Consider the following 17144-nt stretch of genomic DNA (forward strand, 5'->3'; position numbering starts at 1 on the left):
ATGACATCTCTCAGATTGTTCACACCTTTGTGGAAGTTACCTGTGGCACTGATATTTAGGCCAAGGTACGTATAGTTTTTTGTGTGCTCTAGGGCAACAGTGTCTAGATAGAATTTGGATTTGTAGTCCTGGCAACTGGACTTTTTTGGGAACTCCATTATTTTTGCCTTACTGAGATTTACTGTCAGGGCCCAGACTTGACAGAATCTGTGCAGAAGATCTAGGTGCTGCTGTAGTTGGGGACAGACGCACCAGATCATCAGCAAACCGTAGACATTTGACTTCAAATTCTCGTAGGATGAGGCCGGGTGCTGCAGACTTTTCTTGTGTCCTCACCCATTCATTGATATATATGTTGAAGAGGGTGGGGCTTAAGCTGCATCCTTGTCTCACCCTATGGAAATGTTTTTTGGCCAATTCTAACCACGTTTGTATATATGGATTTTATAATGTCGTATGTTTTTCCCTCAACAATGCTTTCCATCAATTTGTAGAGCAGACCCTCATGCCAAATAGATTTTTAAAAATCAAAGCACAAGAAGACTTTGCTTTTGTTTTGTTTGTCAATTAAGGTGTGCAGGGTGAATACGTGGTAAAAAGTCTGCAGTTAATGATGACGCATATTACATGGTAGTTATTGGGGTCAAATTAGTCTCCACTTTTGATTGTCTCTTTCCTTATTTTCCTACAGTGACTGACCTGAGGCGACAAGTCTTCCACCTGAATGCAAAACTCGAGTTGCACCACATCGGCCTAATGCACATATTAATTTTGCTCCTATGACCAGAGGAAGTGAAATATTCCTTGATATTTAAATAATGTTACAAGCTGCTAATCATAAAAACACTGGACTATAAATACACTTGGCTACTCATTCATTGCAGTGCAAGTAGAAGTTGGGAGAAGCGTGTTTAATGTTTTGTAATAGGGCTGACAGTGCTGAATAAAAACTAAGACGTGACCCCTCATAAAGAATACAGCAAATTGCTGCTGTTTTTGACAGTCTCTGGTCGTGGTTTTGAAAGCTATGAAATCTCACAGGCTAGTATCAAACTTAGCTGTGGCCGAGGCCGTGATTTGAGCTAACCAATTGGTCAGAACAGTAGGCACACTCGATTTAGTAACAGATCTCCCAGTCCACCAGATAGAGGGAGTTTGAATTTGCAGACAAATTAAATGGTTAAAAATGGGAACACTTTGTCTATCCGGTGCGCTGGGCTTCTGAATCAAATGCACCTACCACCAACAGTGCAACACCAATATAAAAAAAGGAGTGCAAGCCTTTATTAGTTAGCTTTTCTACAGAAATGTTAGGTGATCAACTAGAAATGCCTTGAAGATCGACCAGTCGTTTGCAATCGACCAGTTGGTGACTGTTCTAGACAAATTTCATGGGAACGTTGCAGGGACATTTCTGTATATCAATTGTCAGGCCGGAGAAGGACATGCATTACTACCAATTCTGTCTGGAGGGGATCCTCCAGAACTACCGACACCAAGGTCTGCTGCATGGTGCACTAAATGGATCTGGTTCAGGAGGGTCAGAGCGACCTGGTGAGCTGGGGTTCACACAAACACCATGCAAATTGGACACATTTTAGTACATATACTCAGACACGCATTGCATTTTAAGACAAATTTGTTACTGTCCCCACTAAAACAAATACTTAACATGTAATCTTTGAAACATTGAATTACTGTGGAATTATATTCCTTCCTATGGAAGACTGCCAATATGGCCACCAGTACATAGCATCAGCAATCCAGAGTTTATATAGATCATTGGTCTACCCCTGACCAACGCATACAAGCAGCACTGCTACCCTGTATAACACATTTTCTTACAGAATAACACATTTTCCTTAAGACTGACAGTTGTCTGATTTTAAAAAGATATAGAAAAATCTATGAAATGCTCATTTTACTGTTAGGGGACACCAACACCATTTTTTTGGTCACAAAATGATATGCACAGTATTTTTATTAGGAAAAAAACAAATTATGTTCTGCTTTGCATAGTCACTAACTAGCTTTACAATGACCTGCTGTTGTCTGTCGGGGCTAGTGTACGTTTCTATATGGATATGGAGTAAATGTAGTCAAGGCTTTGATGCTGAATTCTATAAATGCTATGGAGGTGATAACTGGTGGGGGAGGGATATGGTCAAAACTCAACAAATACAGTGTCTCACACTGAACAAAACATGGAATTGTACATTCATTTGTTTTTTTTGAACTGCCAAATGAATACATCTAGTGTTGTGTTCAGCAACACGTTGGTTAATTGAAGCTCAATTGAATCCGTAGCACTAAAGACCTGCGCTACAGTGGTCGCAGAGACTGCGTTCACAGTAAATGCATGTTGACTCAATCTGAAATTACCTTTACCTTTCTACAGCGCTGAGCTTACATTTTACAGAATGAATCGAGCCCTAAAGCATATGAGCACAATATGTGCCGAATTGTTCCTTTACTCATTGAATGTATTATTTGCCCATCACCGGTGTGGAAGTTCATATCCAAAACCCTAGCTTGGAGTATTTATTAAAAAAAAGAATTTAAATAACAATTGATGCATTAAGCACATCTTTATCATAACTCCTCTCAAAAAATATCTTCATTGCATTAAAAACAAGCCTAAAGCACATTCACATTATTTTCTAGGTTAACCAAATGTTATGCGAAGAGTCTTCTCCTGCTCTTTGCGTCGGTTGTCGCAGAGTTTGGACACATCCTCCACCCTTCTCTGTAGAAGCACTGAGGAAAGACAAGGAGATATTACAGAGTTAATATCGATTGAAGGAAGTCTTGACTCCGTATCAGAAAGGTCAAGTTAGTTGTGGAAGTAGTTTACTCAAGCTTCACTAGACCATAGGGTAAATACTGACCCGAGTTCTGGTCAATCCATTGAAGAGAGTCCATGTGGGCATTGAGGATTTTACAGATCTGCTGAAGCTAAAAGAGGGAAATAAAAGTGTCAGCATAACTAATTATTCAATTCCTCCTTCCTAATTAAAAAAAAAAACTATACAAGGGTGTATTCATTACAGGTAAAAAACAGTTATGAAAAATGCTGTTTTTGCCAATAAAAAAAATATTCCTAGTTATACGGTATGTACAGATCTACTTAAATTACATACCCCTGCACATAGACTGTATTAATGAGCACATTGTACTGGTACCCCATGTATAGTCAAGTCACCATTACTTATTGTGTATTACTACATGTTTTACTTATTGTATTATTACATGTTTTATGTTTTACTTATTGTATTATTACATGTTTTACTTTTCTATTATTCCTCAATTTTCTTTCTCTGCATTGTTGAAGGGCCCATAAGTAAGCATTTCTCTGTTACTCCACACCTGTTTACAAAGTATGTGACATAACATTTGATTTAGAATAACTGTAGCAATATAGAAGCAGCCAGGTATTCAAGTAGACCATCTGTTTTTCTTTCTCACCGGGTCACTGGTATCAGCTGGCCCACAGGATGTGTTCAGGTGTTCAATTATTTCCTTTAGATCTTGGGACATCCTCTTCAGTTGGGCGTCCACGTTCTCTGCAAGCTTGTACCTTCAGAAATAGAATGCATAAATATGAAATATCACAACCATATAGTCATGAATCAGTTCTCACTGTGCATTGGTTCTCACTCAAAGCCCTTTGTTAAAACCTTACGTTCTCTCGCGTTCCTCATCGGCATTCTGCATGTAGATGGTTCCACTCTGTTCTTTGACAGACTCCTCCAGTGGGGACAGCAGGTCCTCCAGTTCCTTCTGTTGTGACAGGATGAAGTCCAGCTCCTGGTCCAGCCTGGGATGGGTTAGAGAGCAAAAACACAAGGTCATCCCATAACTTTGACACAATAGTAACACAATGACTACTTTTCACAGATAAAGGACAGAATTCAGAATCTGGTGTATTCAAATACTCCATTAGACATAAACCGGTCAACTCCCACCTTCTTTGGTCCAGTTTCACCTTCTCCATCTCCCTGTGCAGTGATGTGATCTGTAACAATGAGATGAACATCCTCTTAAAATCTGCCATGAAGACACCAAAGTTCAATTGAAGGCCATTTCATGAGATTAAAACAAATAGCATGGCCTAGATTCTAGTGGTGCAGTTACCACGAGAAGTGCCATGTCTGTTTACCTTCTCTCCATTCTCCACCAGCGTGCGGTCCCAGGCGTTGACCTGGGTAGCCTGCTGCAAGAAGTGCCTCTCCTGGTCCTCCAGCTCAAGACTCCACTTGTTGATGAGACCCTCTAGTTGGGTGTAGGACATCACTGGAGGAGCACTGCAGAGGGGGAGTAAATGGACAGGATCACATTGAAACGACTAGGGCTAAGAGTGGATAAGGATGTATTTAGAGAAAAGTAAAAAAAAGTTGAGTACCGAAGCAGTGAGAGACGTAATGAACTTGGCTGGCTAAACCCTGCAGTACCTTGCTGTAACAGTAGTGATGGTTGTGGCTATTCCAGTGATTGGGACCGTTGAGCCGATGCCAGTGGCACCCGCAGGTTTCATACCCAGTGAAAAACCTGTTGTAGAGCCAGTGGTAGCGAAAACATAAAATCCACTACAGTGATGAATTCCTCAATATGACCAGAATTAATCAACGACAAACAAGCCCAGTTACAGAATTTTGCATAAACGAGCAACAATGTCAAGCTTTAGTTATTCCAATAACCCTGTATGATGGTACAGTACCTGTGCCAGCTGATGCTGTGGTGGTGGCAGTGACTGCTCCCAGGGGTTTGAGCATGAAGCCCAGGGTACTTCCTGCTGCCGATGTGGCAGCCGGGGCAGCTGAGGTGGGGGCAGCACCCACTGATCAGGAGAGAGTACGGGTAACAGACAAGAAAATTAATGCCACCACAGAATGCCAGAAAGACCATTTAACTTTAGTTATGAGTTATTTGCTCTCTCAGGCAAGAGTTAGAGGATAAAACTCACGAAAACCTGTGACTGCTGCCGTTGATGCTGGTACTGCAAAGAGAGAAGAACCTAATGAGGCCTGGGTAGCCGAGGCAGTTACAGCAGGGGCTGGAGTAGCTTTAGAGAAAGAAAAATAGATCAATTTGATATCAGTTGAAAAACAGGCACACACATGTCCATTCAAAGATAAAACATTTTCTGAGACAGATTCAAACATTTATTTTTCTCCAATTTGTCAGCTATTTATTTGAATGACATATGCCAAACGTCTCCGACTCCCCCATTTACCTGAAGGTTTGACACCAAAAGCAAATCCTCCACCCTGGGTTGTGGTTGGTGCAGCTGTTGAGGCCGGGGCCACAGAGTTCAGACCTGAGGGAAATAAAATGCACTCATTCAGGATGCACAAAACACGCTAATGTAATCATGTCATATACTGTACTTTAACCATGATCTGATCAACTGAGCTGACTAGAAGCTCAGAAAACTCACCTGTGGACTGGTTCCCCAGGGAGAGGGTGGCAGGGGCGCTGTTCCCAAATGAGAAGCCCCCTCCTGCGGTCACGGTAGGGGCTGCCTGGACCTTGGCGGCACCAAAACTAAACCCACCTCCCATCATTTGAGTGGTTGCAGCAGGAGTTCCTAAAGAGAGCCCACCAGCTGCTGCTGCTGGTTGAGCCGGGGTTTGGGCAACAGGGGCTCCAAGCCCCCCTGCGGTCCCAAAGCTGAACCCCCCTCCTGTGGGAACAGCAGTGGTTTGTGTGGCGAAACCCCCACCAAGTCCAAAGCCTGCCCCAGAGGTGGGGGTTGCCATCCCCATAGTTATCCCTGTCAGTGCTGGTTGAGAGGCAGGTGTGCCCAGATTGAGTTTAGCAGTGGGAGTCCTAGAGATAAAAGAGCACATTAGAAAATCTACATTACAAATTCTACTAAAAGTTTGCCTTGCTAACCAGACTCCTTTGTTCCAGCCAAACGCTATGCCCATGGATGTCAGTTTCTTCTCCGCAATGAGTCGATCTGAGAACCTCCCAGAATCTTCATTGAATGCGAACACATTCAGGGCAGTCTGAGTGGTCCAAAAACCACCTTTAATTGGTTAGCGACGAGACAAACACTGGTAACTTTTGTTTAACACCCCTTGTTCCCCTCGTCCCCAAAAATGACTTTAATGATGGCAGTCTCAGACTAAAAGTATGAGCAGCCGAAGAATTGTGTGAGTCATCAGGCTAACTAAAAGCTAAAATGGGTAACAAACTACCCAAGATTAATATAAGTGCTATAACTATCCAAAGATTCATGTAAATTACATCAGCCAATGCACCCACCCAATAGAGAAGCCTCCACCTGCTGGAGTACTGTTCTGTGTAGGGTTCCCAAAGCTGAATCCTCCAGTTGAGTTTGTACTGTTTGGGGGCTGGGCAGGATTGGGGGGTCCAAAAGAGAAGCCACCACCTGAAGTTGTAGGTGCAGCACTTGCAATCCCAAAGCCTGTGGCTGGCGCAGCTGTGGTTTTGGGAGCTCCAAAGTTGAATCCTCCACTCATTGTCCTATCTAGGTAGGAGGACACAAGGTAGAGATGAATACAATGACATTACATCGTACCGATGTCATAGTCCCTTCAACGTCTTCACCCACTTGCACAATTTAGCTAGCCACATAATAAGATATGCAGATTTATACTGGTCAACCCCATGTCACTTCTTTGACTTATCCATTTTTTACACTGAAAATATTTATAAATAGACATTCTGGGAGAACGGTTGCTATACTATATAGCAAGTCGGCGTACTTACTTGGCTAACGTTAGTGTTCTAGCTAGTAAGTTAGTTACTTAACGTTAGCTAGCTCGCTACTAAAATACGAACGAGTTAGCTAGTGAACAAAACGCCATATATTAACGTTGTATTGCAATACCACCAGCTAAACAACAGTATACATGTTCGTTCACTGACAAGGAACAAATCCTGTCAATTGATAAAATTACCATACCTCCCCTCTTCTTCCGACAAGAGATGAAATTGAACGATTTCTATCTGCGCGCACTATGAACGCTTTTGAATGCGGTAACGACATCGCTTTGTAACTAAGTGCTTCCGGGACAATGATTTTTGGAATCCTTCATAAGAGTCCCGTCCTGCATACTTTGTAAATGAAATAGGGCGAAAATGGAAAACGTAAAGGTGGATAAGGGAGCGAAGAGTGGTTAAGTTTGATAGTTTGGTTGTTTGCTATTCGAAAACGCGCCTTACAGATCCGACTTGATAACCTACAGCTGTAAACTTCACAACTCTTTAAAACATCAATGGAGCCGCAACCAATGGTTTAGATCATTGGCTGCAACAACGCTGCCCTTAAAAAAGGATGGCAATTTTGAAAGCTGCAGTATATATTTTGGACACAGTAATTGCAATATTACTGCAGTAAAAATGTGTTATTTTGGACAGTACCTGCAGCATACTGCAGTTATACTCGTGTACTGTTGTTACACTGCATTCAACAAGTGGAATTATCATTTTATTTTGTAGTAGTACATGCAGTGGATTATTTATGGCTTCAAACAAGTAAATAAGTACAGAAGGGCATTAAAATAAGAATTTATTTGAGCAAACAAGATTCTAGAAAAGCCCCCTTCAATTTAGACTTTTACAGATGGAGAAAAATTGAATGTCAGAAAATGCAGGTACTAAGGTTCAAGGCCCCCACACAGACAACGTTTTCAAAATGTAGTTTCTTTATTTCGTTCAAGGACTAAAGAGTGAACACATTTAAAAACACAGATACATAAACAAGAACAGTCCATCCTGGTAGAAGACACAATTGCACTGCGTTGAGTCCATTTGGGGATTGGTCACTGCCGCACAGTTTCTGGACTCCATTGCACGCCACTCTAGCACAGGCCTCAATGAGGGGGAGAACAGAGCAAGGGTGAGGGGATCATTCTCACGGAGCATCTCAAAATCACTCACATGGGTTCAGAAAGTTGTTTCATATCTGGGAAATTGTGTGCATTAGTGAGCTCCTCCAATGCAGTTTTCAAACACTACTGATCGTTTCAAAGTAACATTATGTGATCAATGACTTCTGAAGCTCCTGCTGCCTCTTGTTCTTCTATATAATGGCGGTCCGCAAACAAACAAAGGTGCATGCCGCTACCTACTGTGCGGTCAATCACAGTTTATAACATTATCTACCCATTTCTAAATCCTCCTACCTAACTCAGTACTTCTGAGAAAATAAGAGCCACATCCCATAGGCCACTATAATGTTAGCTATCTCACGGAGCGAACAACCATCTGAGTCACTGTAGACACAGACAGACCTGGCATTTCTCTATCTGAAAATTACATCTTACAACGACTGCAATTATTCTCTGATTTATGTTCAAGATAGCTTTGTAGCTATCTTCAGCTGCCTCTAGATCCAGTTCACTTTTAATAGTCTCAAATTGTTTGCCATGCTGTCACTAGCTACATACATTTAGCAAAAAAGACTATGAAATTGATTGTTTTCTGTGTAGCTTGCTTATATACACACACTACAGTAGACTAGTACATGGACTAGCTACAGTACACCTTTACTGAATGACAACAATGTAGCCTGAACACTTCGGTCTAGCTAGTTGGCTTTAGACATTGATAAATTAACATACGGAGGGATAACAAATTCATGCAGCTGTGGTCGTGTCACTTGTTTAGCCATTTACCTGCTTTAAAAAATATATATATATAAACAAAACGCTGCCACCATTGTGGGTGCCATATAATTTGTGTGCATATCTTTAAGTTATGCACATTTCATGTTAATATTCCATTACCCTAAGTCCTCCATTCTCGAACATGAAGCTGCCTGACCCTAGCCGGAAGGACCAGAGAAGTGTTAGCTTACGGTATGAATTCATATTGAGTCAAATTAAGTTCACTCAAGTTCTTATTTAGTGACTGACATGAATTGGAGCATGAACTGGCTTAGTCTACACTCCAGTGGAACAACGGCCATGTAATCCATTTGTCAACAACGGTTGTGCCAATTAATGCATATCACAACTGTCAAGAGGTGTGTACACACTAAGCCTTAGAGGTTTTGTAACTTCACATGATTAGGCCTATGTAAATACAGATCTGAATGTTTGATATCCTTTCTACTGTAAACAGTTGATTGTAGTTGATGCCAAAGCTAATCATTTAATATTCTACTACAAGGACTGTCGGCTTTTAGATGTGTGCATTGTTAGATACTACAGTACTGTTGGAGCTAGGAACACAAGCCTTTCACTACACCTGCAATAACATCTGTTAAATATGTGTATGTGACCAATAAAATGTCATGAGACTAAAAAGTAGAGATGGATGCTGAAGAAGGGGGAGTGACTACAGACAGAAGTGCTGAAAATCTATTTCCATTGATGGAATTGGTTTGGACTCATTTGATGTATATTTATTTCGCAGGTACTGTGCATCCATTATTGTTCATTACTATTATGTTAATGTGGTGAATGTCTTTTATTAAACCAACTTCGATAGTAGGTTCGTTGTACAAAGGATTGTGCTCCAACAATCATAAATATGGCTTTGATTTCATTATAGTTAACCTCAACGTAAAGCAATCTGTTTAATATATTGTCTTTATATGCATTACAATGGCAAATGAAATGTCCTCCAGATGCAAGATGTTCTCCAGCAATGGCTGAAATGTTACTTTTGAAAAGCAACATCCCAACCACAAGCACAGTACACACACTGAAGGGTAAAAAAAAAACACATTAACAAGTGGTTTTTAGACAACTTTGTAGGCATTCAAGACATTGGTCTGATAGGAATGGGATGTCATCATGCTTGAGGAACAATACAGAACAAGAAGAGGAAAGCCCCCACTTGTGCAATGTTATGACTTTACTGGACCACCTATTGAGATGTGCCTCTTGTTAAAGTAAATCAGGTGTTACATTAGGTGAAAGGAGACAAGTATCATTAAGAAAATAAAAAGCAGTGTATTTACATACTGTTTCCACTAAACAGACCTAAAACATCTGGGTTTGTTGCATGAAGAAATTAATAAATAGGTGTTGATGATTTAGAATGTAACTGCCGAGGTAGAATATTGAAAGTCAAACATTCTATTTTGTGTGTTAAGATTAAGATTCTTCTTCTTTTTTAAAAACATTTCACAGGATATGCCTTGCTCTAAAGAAGCACTCAGTTAATCACAGTGGGATCTCTCCTCTCCTATAAAACTATTTGGTCTGAAGGAATAAAAGCTATTATAATAAAGACAAATTCCATAAACTGATTTATTTATTATGCTACGGCTGTAAACGACTGACCCCATCAACCCCTACCTACATGCACATATCTACCTAGCACCTCTGCACATCACTGTGTATATAGCCAGGTTATTACTCATTGTGTATTTATTCCGTGTTATTTTTTCCATAGTTTCTCTGCATTGTTGGGAAGGGCCTGTAAATAAGCAGTTCACTGGTAGTACACCCGTTGTTTACAAAGCATGTGACAAATACAATTTGATCTGTAAAATACAATTCTCCTCATGGTGCAAAATGTAACTTCTAGACTTAGGGTTTTTACTACTGTTGGTTATGGTCATTATGTAACACAATTAGAGGAATCATTTGGAACAGCATTGTGTACACCTTTCTCCATGTAAAAAAGTATGCAAACATTTTGCAGATTCACACCAAAACAAACCTTTGTTGCAGTTTTAGAAGATGCTGCTTCAAACACTTAAGGAGAAATGTCACAGACTCATTATCGCCAGACTCGCCAGAACTAAAACATTCCCATGGAATTTACCACACCCTTTGTGATAAGCCATATCTAAATTGCAGTAGTCTAACAAATAATCAAACAAACTCTCATTTGCATTTATAGGTGACAAAATAATTGTCTTCCCTCTTCATCGATTGTCTTCTTCTCCACATGGATTGAAATTGGTTGTGCTCTGTGTTAATTACCATAGGCTACCCATATTAATAAGGCAATCAGGTCAATCAGGTGACCGAGGTAAAGACAGTTTCAAGTTGGATATTCGACAGATATTCGCGCTTTCAAACCACTTGAGCCAAATAAGTGTCATTATGTTGGAAAAATTGGCTACAACATTGCACAGGTCTTATTTTCACGATTTGGACATTCATTCGCTTTCCAAAGCGAATAAACATGTGTAAATGTGAGCACCATTTTGTATTCCTAGTTGAATTAGTAAACAAAGTACAAGCATTTTTTGCATTCGAATTTCAATAGCTCCTTGGTCATGTGACCTACTTGACTCAAACAAGGTCCAGAATGTCCACTGACTACCCTTCTATATTGCACACCCTTTAGTTAGTCCACTTTCATCTCACAAGATTTTACATACATTTTTCAAAATGTAAAATTTCAATAGCTCCTTGGTCAAATCAAATCAAATTTATTTATATAGCCCTTCGTACATCAGCTGATATCTCAAAGTGCTGTACAGAAACCCAGCCTAAAACCCCAAACAGCAAACAATGCAGGTGTAAAAGCACGGTCATGTGACCTAGGGACTTCAAACAAGGTTCAGAATGTCCACTGACTATACCTTCAAATCGCACACTCTGATGTTTGTCTACTTTCATCTCATGCTATTAGACTTAAATCTGTAAGCTTTGCAGGCCTTTGTTTCACATGGGTGTTAAAAAAATATTTTGAAGTTAACAAATGTTCCAGCCTCGCAATAACTATCTTTCACATGGACACTGAAAAGATCCGCAAATGAATGTATGTGGTATGGATCAAGGACAAGAGAGGTGTTCGAACAGAGTTGCTTAAAGGAAGGCGCACATGTAGGCCTCATGAAAAACAATGTTTCATATGCTCTTTTTAATCACAGTAATAGGCAGTGATCTGTCAGTCAGAGTGAGCTTGGTGAAATAATGAAATAATAATTTTCATAGCATCACTTTCATATACTGTACATTAAGACAAATCCTTCAACGTTGAGGATTAGAACGTAATTTCCATAACCATAATGACTTGATATTTGAGTGCATTCACAACCAGCCATCTGCAGACAACTTACAAAATGCAATAGCGCATTTGAGGGTTAGTTTTTCTGATGAAAATAGTTATTTGATGCATGGCCTACTATTTCTAACTGGAAAAATAAATTCTTACGTCTTTTGTGAGTAAAATCCTTTTTCCCAAATTGATTTAGGTACTTTTTTGTGAAGAGGTATGAGGGTTGTGATATGGGTCATTTAATAGTAACATTTAATAATACATTTCTATATTGCTTCCCCAGTATCTGCATGAACCATCAGGTCAAGTGTTTTTGGTTGACCCTGCTGGACAGAAAGAGAAGGAGGAATCGGAACACGCTGCATTCAAATTCAGATCTTAGTTATTCCATTGTACTGGATCTAATACATTTTAGCATTTTACCTACATTCATAAGTGTAATACATTTTTATGACAAACTGTGAAAAACTCTCTTGACTGCTGGCTCTGTCGCTTTCAGACATGCACAGAGCAGACTGAAAGGGGAAGGGTAGCTCTTGACTTGAACCACAGGGGTTCTCTGTAAAGAGAGAGTAATCCAAAAGGCACAGACACACCCCTTGACTTTCAATTGGCACCGTTGACCTGTATGTATTCTCTCCTGATTGGCTCTGTGGTGCATAGTCTGGCAGTCTGACTAAAGTGCCAGAGGTATATGTATTTGTATTTATGGGAACAAATATTTCCTAACACTTTGGATCCTATTTTTGGACAGTTAGAAGACACAATGCATCAATGCAAAAAAAAAGAAAAAAAGACTAATAACTGTCCATGAGTAACCTCAACCTTGTGGGTCTGTGGGTGTTTGGGACAATAAGGTACCAACTCAATTCTACCAGTGACGAGTCTCTCGTGCCCCTATGAACAGGGACTCAGGGCAATAGTTTTTAATCTAAACCAGACCTTTTTTTACTGGAGTACACTAGCCCCTAATTGGGGCTCTTTTCTTGACACATAGTAGCAGTTTACCAGATAAGAAGTCAAGAAGAACAAAAGTAGATTGTTGTAAGGGATTATTACATCCTGTGCTGGCCCCATTGTCATATCCATTCTGGATTCTGAGTGGTAAAATCAGAGCTGAAAAATGCCTCTATGTACAGTGAGGGAAAAAAGTATTTGATCCCCAGCTGATTTTGTACGTTTGCCCACTGACAAAGAAATGATCAGTCTATAATTTTAATGGTAGGTTTATTTGAACAGTGACACACAGAATAACAACAACAACAAATCCAGAAAAACGCATGTCAAAAATGTTATACATTTATTTGCATTTTAATGAGGGAAATAAGAATTTGACCCCCTCTGCAAAACATGACTTAGTACTTGTTGGTTAAACCCTTGTTGGCAATCACAGAGGTCAGACGTTTCTTGTAGTTGGCCACCAGGTTTGCACACATCTCAGGAGGGATTTTGTCCCACTCCTCTTTGCAGATCTTCTCCAAGTCATTAAGGTTTCGAGGCTGACGTTTGGCAACTCGAACCTTCAGCTCCCTCCACAGATTTTCTATGGGATTAAGGTCTGGAGACTGGCTAGGCCACTCCAAGACCTTAATGTGCTTCTTCTTGAGCCACTTCTTTGTTGCCTTGGCCGTGTATTTTGGGTTATTGTCATGCTGGAATACCCATCCATGACCCATTTTCAATGCCCTGGCTGAGGGAAGGAGGTTCTCAACCAAGATTTGACGGTACATGGCCCCGTCCATCATCCCTTTGATACGGTGAAGTTGTCCTGTCCCCTTAGCAGAAAAACACCCCCAAAGCATAATGTTTCCATCTCCATGTTTGACGGTGGGGATGGTGTTCTTGGGGTCATAGGCAGCATTCCTCCTCCTCCAAACAGGGCGAGTTGAGTTGATGCCAAAGAGCTCCATTTTGGTCTCATCTGACCACAACACTTTCACCCAGTTGTCCTCTGAATCATTCAGATGTTCATTGGAAAATTTCAGACGGGCATGTATATGTGCTTTCTTGAGCAGGGGGACCTTGCGGCCGCTGCAGGATTTCAGTCCTTCACGGCGTAGTGTGTTACCAATTGTTTTCTTTGTGACTATGGTCTCAGCTGCCTTGAGATCATTGACAAGATCCTCCCATGTAGTTCTGGGCTGATTCCTCACCATTCTCATGATCATTGCAACTCCACGAGGTGAGATCTTGCATGGAGCCCCAGGCCGAGGGAGATTGACAGTTCTTTTGTGTTTCTTCCATTTGCGAATAATCGCACCAACTGTTGTCACCTTCTCACCAAGCTGCTTGGCGATGATCTTGTAGCCCATTACAGCCTTGTGTAGGTCTACAATCTTGTCCCTGACATCATTGGAGAGCTCTTTGGTCTTTGCCATGTTGGAGAGTTTGGAATCTGATTGATTGATTGCTCCTGTGGACAGATGTCTTTTATACAGGTAACAAACTGAGATTAGGAGCACTCCCTTTAAGAGTGTGCTCCTAATCTCAGCTCGTTACCTGTTGTCATGACGTTGGCCTGGGGGGTAGGTTTATGACAGTCATAAATACCTCTTCCCCCCTTTTTCCTCTCTCTACCCTACTGAGGTTACATTTGCAAAACCCTTGGTTAACATAGAGATTCTGGGAACATCAGTAGGTGGGGGGAAATTAACTATATTCTGGTAATCCGAACAATTGAACATATGCGGTGGTACTTAAATAATATGATGTCAGTTCTGTTGTCATCTGAGACATTCTCATCAATGATAAGATGACATAAACTCTACAGTGGAAAGTCTACACATCAGAGTTATCGGATTCACATGGAATTGTTGTTCAATTTAAATGTTTGAATATGAAATTATTTGCGATGGGATGAAATGGGATTTTAGCTTCTAAAATGTGAGATGTGGGTTTTCATAAGATAGGGCTGCTCAATCAGTGGCCCGCCCTGTGAAGGGACATGGGCTATAAAACTTTTCAAACACGCCCTCCTTTCCCTTCCTATATAAGCCCTTGACGACAATATAACTTCCTGTTCCGGGATGTAGGACGACCGTCCTATGTCAGAATGGTTCAGATAATAACTACAGAACGAAGCCAACATCAGCGTGAGCTTTGGTTGCGAATGGTATGAACTTTGAACTCTTATTCACTACAGAAGTGATACCTCCTAACCGTTGAGTTAGCGACCGCAGCTGCAAACGCAGGTTAGTAAGGAACAGACAGAGTATCCCGTCTACCATATAACGACGTTACTACAACGTATCCAATTGACCACCAGAGACATTCTTCAAAGGACTTGGTTGGGCAACACGGCCTTCCATCTACCACCAACCTACCGAAGCGCAGCTCAGAGTAAATATTTATTCCATTTTCCTTTTCCAAATGGGCGGTAATTTAGAATGCATAAGATACTGTATTTACGATAGCACAGCTTCGCCTTTGTTCCTCAGTCTCCCGCTCCTTCACTCAACTCAGCCCCTTTTCTTTTGTGTTACAAGCTGTCATATCTGTTCTGCCCACCAGTGACGTTTTCCTTTATGATGTCATTTGTAATCAAGTTATGATTAATTGTGTGTATGTATAATTCTGTGTGATTAGTTAGGTATTTAGTAAATAAATAATTAAACCCAATTTTGTATTGCTGATTCAACTTGTTAGCCGGGGTTCGTGCAGATAAAATAATTTACAACTTTCAGATGAGACTGAATTAAGATGACGATTGATATTGACTGCTATTGACTGCTATAAAATATTACTAGGTCTTTAAGAGTTTATTCGGAAGACAACAGCTCTATAAATATTATTTCGTGGTGCCCGACTCTCTAGTCAATTACATTTACATGATTAGCTCAATCATGTGATATTAATTACGGAGAAATTATTTTATAGAATAGCATGTCATATCACTTAATCCGGCATAGCCAAAGACATGACACTGTATGAAAGACACCTGGGAGCCAGAAATCTTTCTGATTGAGAGGGGGTCAAACACTTATTTCCCTCATTAAAATGCAAATAAATGTATAACATTTTTTATGTGTTTTTCTGAATTCTTTTGTTGTTATTCTGTCTCTCGCTGTTCAATTTAAAAAAAATGTTTTAATCTTTTTAAATTCACCTTTTTTTAACCAGGTAGGCTAGTTGAGAACAAGTTCTCATTTGCAACTGCGACCTGGCCAAGATAAAGCATAGCAGTGTGAACAGACAACACAGAGTTACACATGGAGTAAACAATTAACAAGTCAATAACACAGTAGAAAAAAAGAGAGTCTATATACATTCTGTGCAAAAGGCATGAGGAGGTAGGCGACTAGAGCATTCAGGTCGCAGTGGTGGGTGGTATAAGGTGCTTTAGTAACAAAATGGATGGCACTGTGATAAACTGCATCCAGTTTGCTGAGTAGAGTGTTGGAAGCTATTTTGTAGATGACATCGCCAAAGTCGAGGATCGGTAGGATAGTCAGTTTTACTAGGGTAAGTTTGGTGGCGTGAGTGAAGGAGGCTTTGTTGCGGAATAGAAAGCCGACTCTAGATTTGATTTTAGATTGGAGATGTTTGATATGAGTCTGGAAGGAGAGTTTACAGTCTAGCCAGACACCTAGGTACTTATAGATGTCCACATATTCTAGGTCGGAACCATCCAGGGTGGTGATGCTAGTCGGGCGTGCGGGTGCTGGCAGCGAACGGTTGAAAAGCATGCATTTGGTTTTACTAGCGTGTAAGAGCAGTTGGAGGCCACGGAAGGAGAGTTGTATAGCATTGAAGCTTGTTTGGAGGTTAGATAGCACAGTGTCCAAGGACGGGCCGAAAGTATACAGAATGGTGTCGTCTGCGTAGAGGTGGATCAGGGAATCGCCCGCAGCAAGAGCAACATCATTGATATATACAGAGAAAAGAGTCGGACCGAGAATTGAGCCCTGTGGCACGCCCATAGAGACTGCCAGAGGACCGGACAGCATGCCCTCCGATTTGACACACTGAACTCGGTCTGCAAAGTAGTTGGTGAACCAGGCAAGGCAGTCATCAGAAAAACCGGGGCCACTGAGTCTGCCGATAAGAATATGGTGATTGACAGAGTCGAAAGCCTTGGCAAGGTCGATGAAGACGGCTGCACAGTACTGTCTTTTATCGATAGCGGTTATGATATCGTTTAGTACCTTGAGCGTGGCTGAGGTGCACCCGTGACCGGCTCGGAAACCAGATTGCACAGCGGAGAA

General features: G+C 40.9%; 1 protein-coding gene across 3 annotated transcripts; it reads right to left on the reverse strand.

Moving 5' to 3' along the window:
• Positions 1 to 1262: 1262 nt before the first annotated feature.
• Positions 1263 to 7227, reverse strand: nup62l (nucleoporin 62 like). 3 transcript variants are annotated; one of them, XM_029670829.2, is made up of 13 exons: positions 6935 to 7227; positions 6271 to 6496; positions 5438 to 5829; positions 5234 to 5317; positions 4964 to 4996; positions 4718 to 4837; positions 4452 to 4548; positions 4160 to 4304; positions 3966 to 4015; positions 3683 to 3817; positions 3466 to 3577; positions 2889 to 2955; positions 1263 to 2757 (listed from the first exon to the last, which is right to left on the reverse strand). In XM_029670829.2, the coding sequence occupies exons 2-13, from the start codon at positions 6486 to 6488 to the stop codon at positions 2666 to 2668; spliced, it is 1545 nt and encodes a 514-aa protein (XP_029526689.1). In that variant the 5' UTR covers positions 6489 to 6496; positions 6935 to 7227; the 3' UTR covers positions 1263 to 2665. The 3 variants fall into 3 exon arrangements, with proteins under 3 accessions (XP_029526689.1, XP_064879725.1, XP_029526688.1); XM_065023653.1 differs by having other exon boundaries at positions 4964 to 5062; positions 6930 to 7226; XM_029670828.2 differs by having other exon boundaries at positions 4964 to 5062; positions 6935 to 7225.
• Between the last annotated feature and the right edge of the window lie 9917 nt (positions 7228 to 17144).

Source organism: Oncorhynchus nerka, linkage group LG10 (assembly GCF_034236695.1).
Source record: "Oncorhynchus nerka isolate Pitt River linkage group LG10, Oner_Uvic_2.0, whole genome shotgun sequence".
NCBI lineage: Eukaryota > Metazoa > Chordata > Actinopteri > Salmoniformes > Salmonidae > Oncorhynchus > Oncorhynchus nerka.

Excerpts from the sequence above, each read along its gene's own strand:
- nup62l (XM_065023653.1), bottom strand. The coding sequence starts at position 6,488 with ATGAGTGGAGGATTCAACTTTGGAGCTCCCAAAACCACAGCTGCGCCA. Across the intron at positions 4,838-4,963 it reads GGCAGCAGTCACAGGTTTTC|TGGGTGCTGCCCCCACCTCA; the intron begins GTGAGTTTTATC and ends TCTCCTGATCAG. Across the intron at positions 4,016-4,159 it reads TGGTGGAGAATGGAGAGAAG|ATCACATCACTGCACAGGGA; the intron begins GTAAACAGACAT and ends TCATTGTTACAG.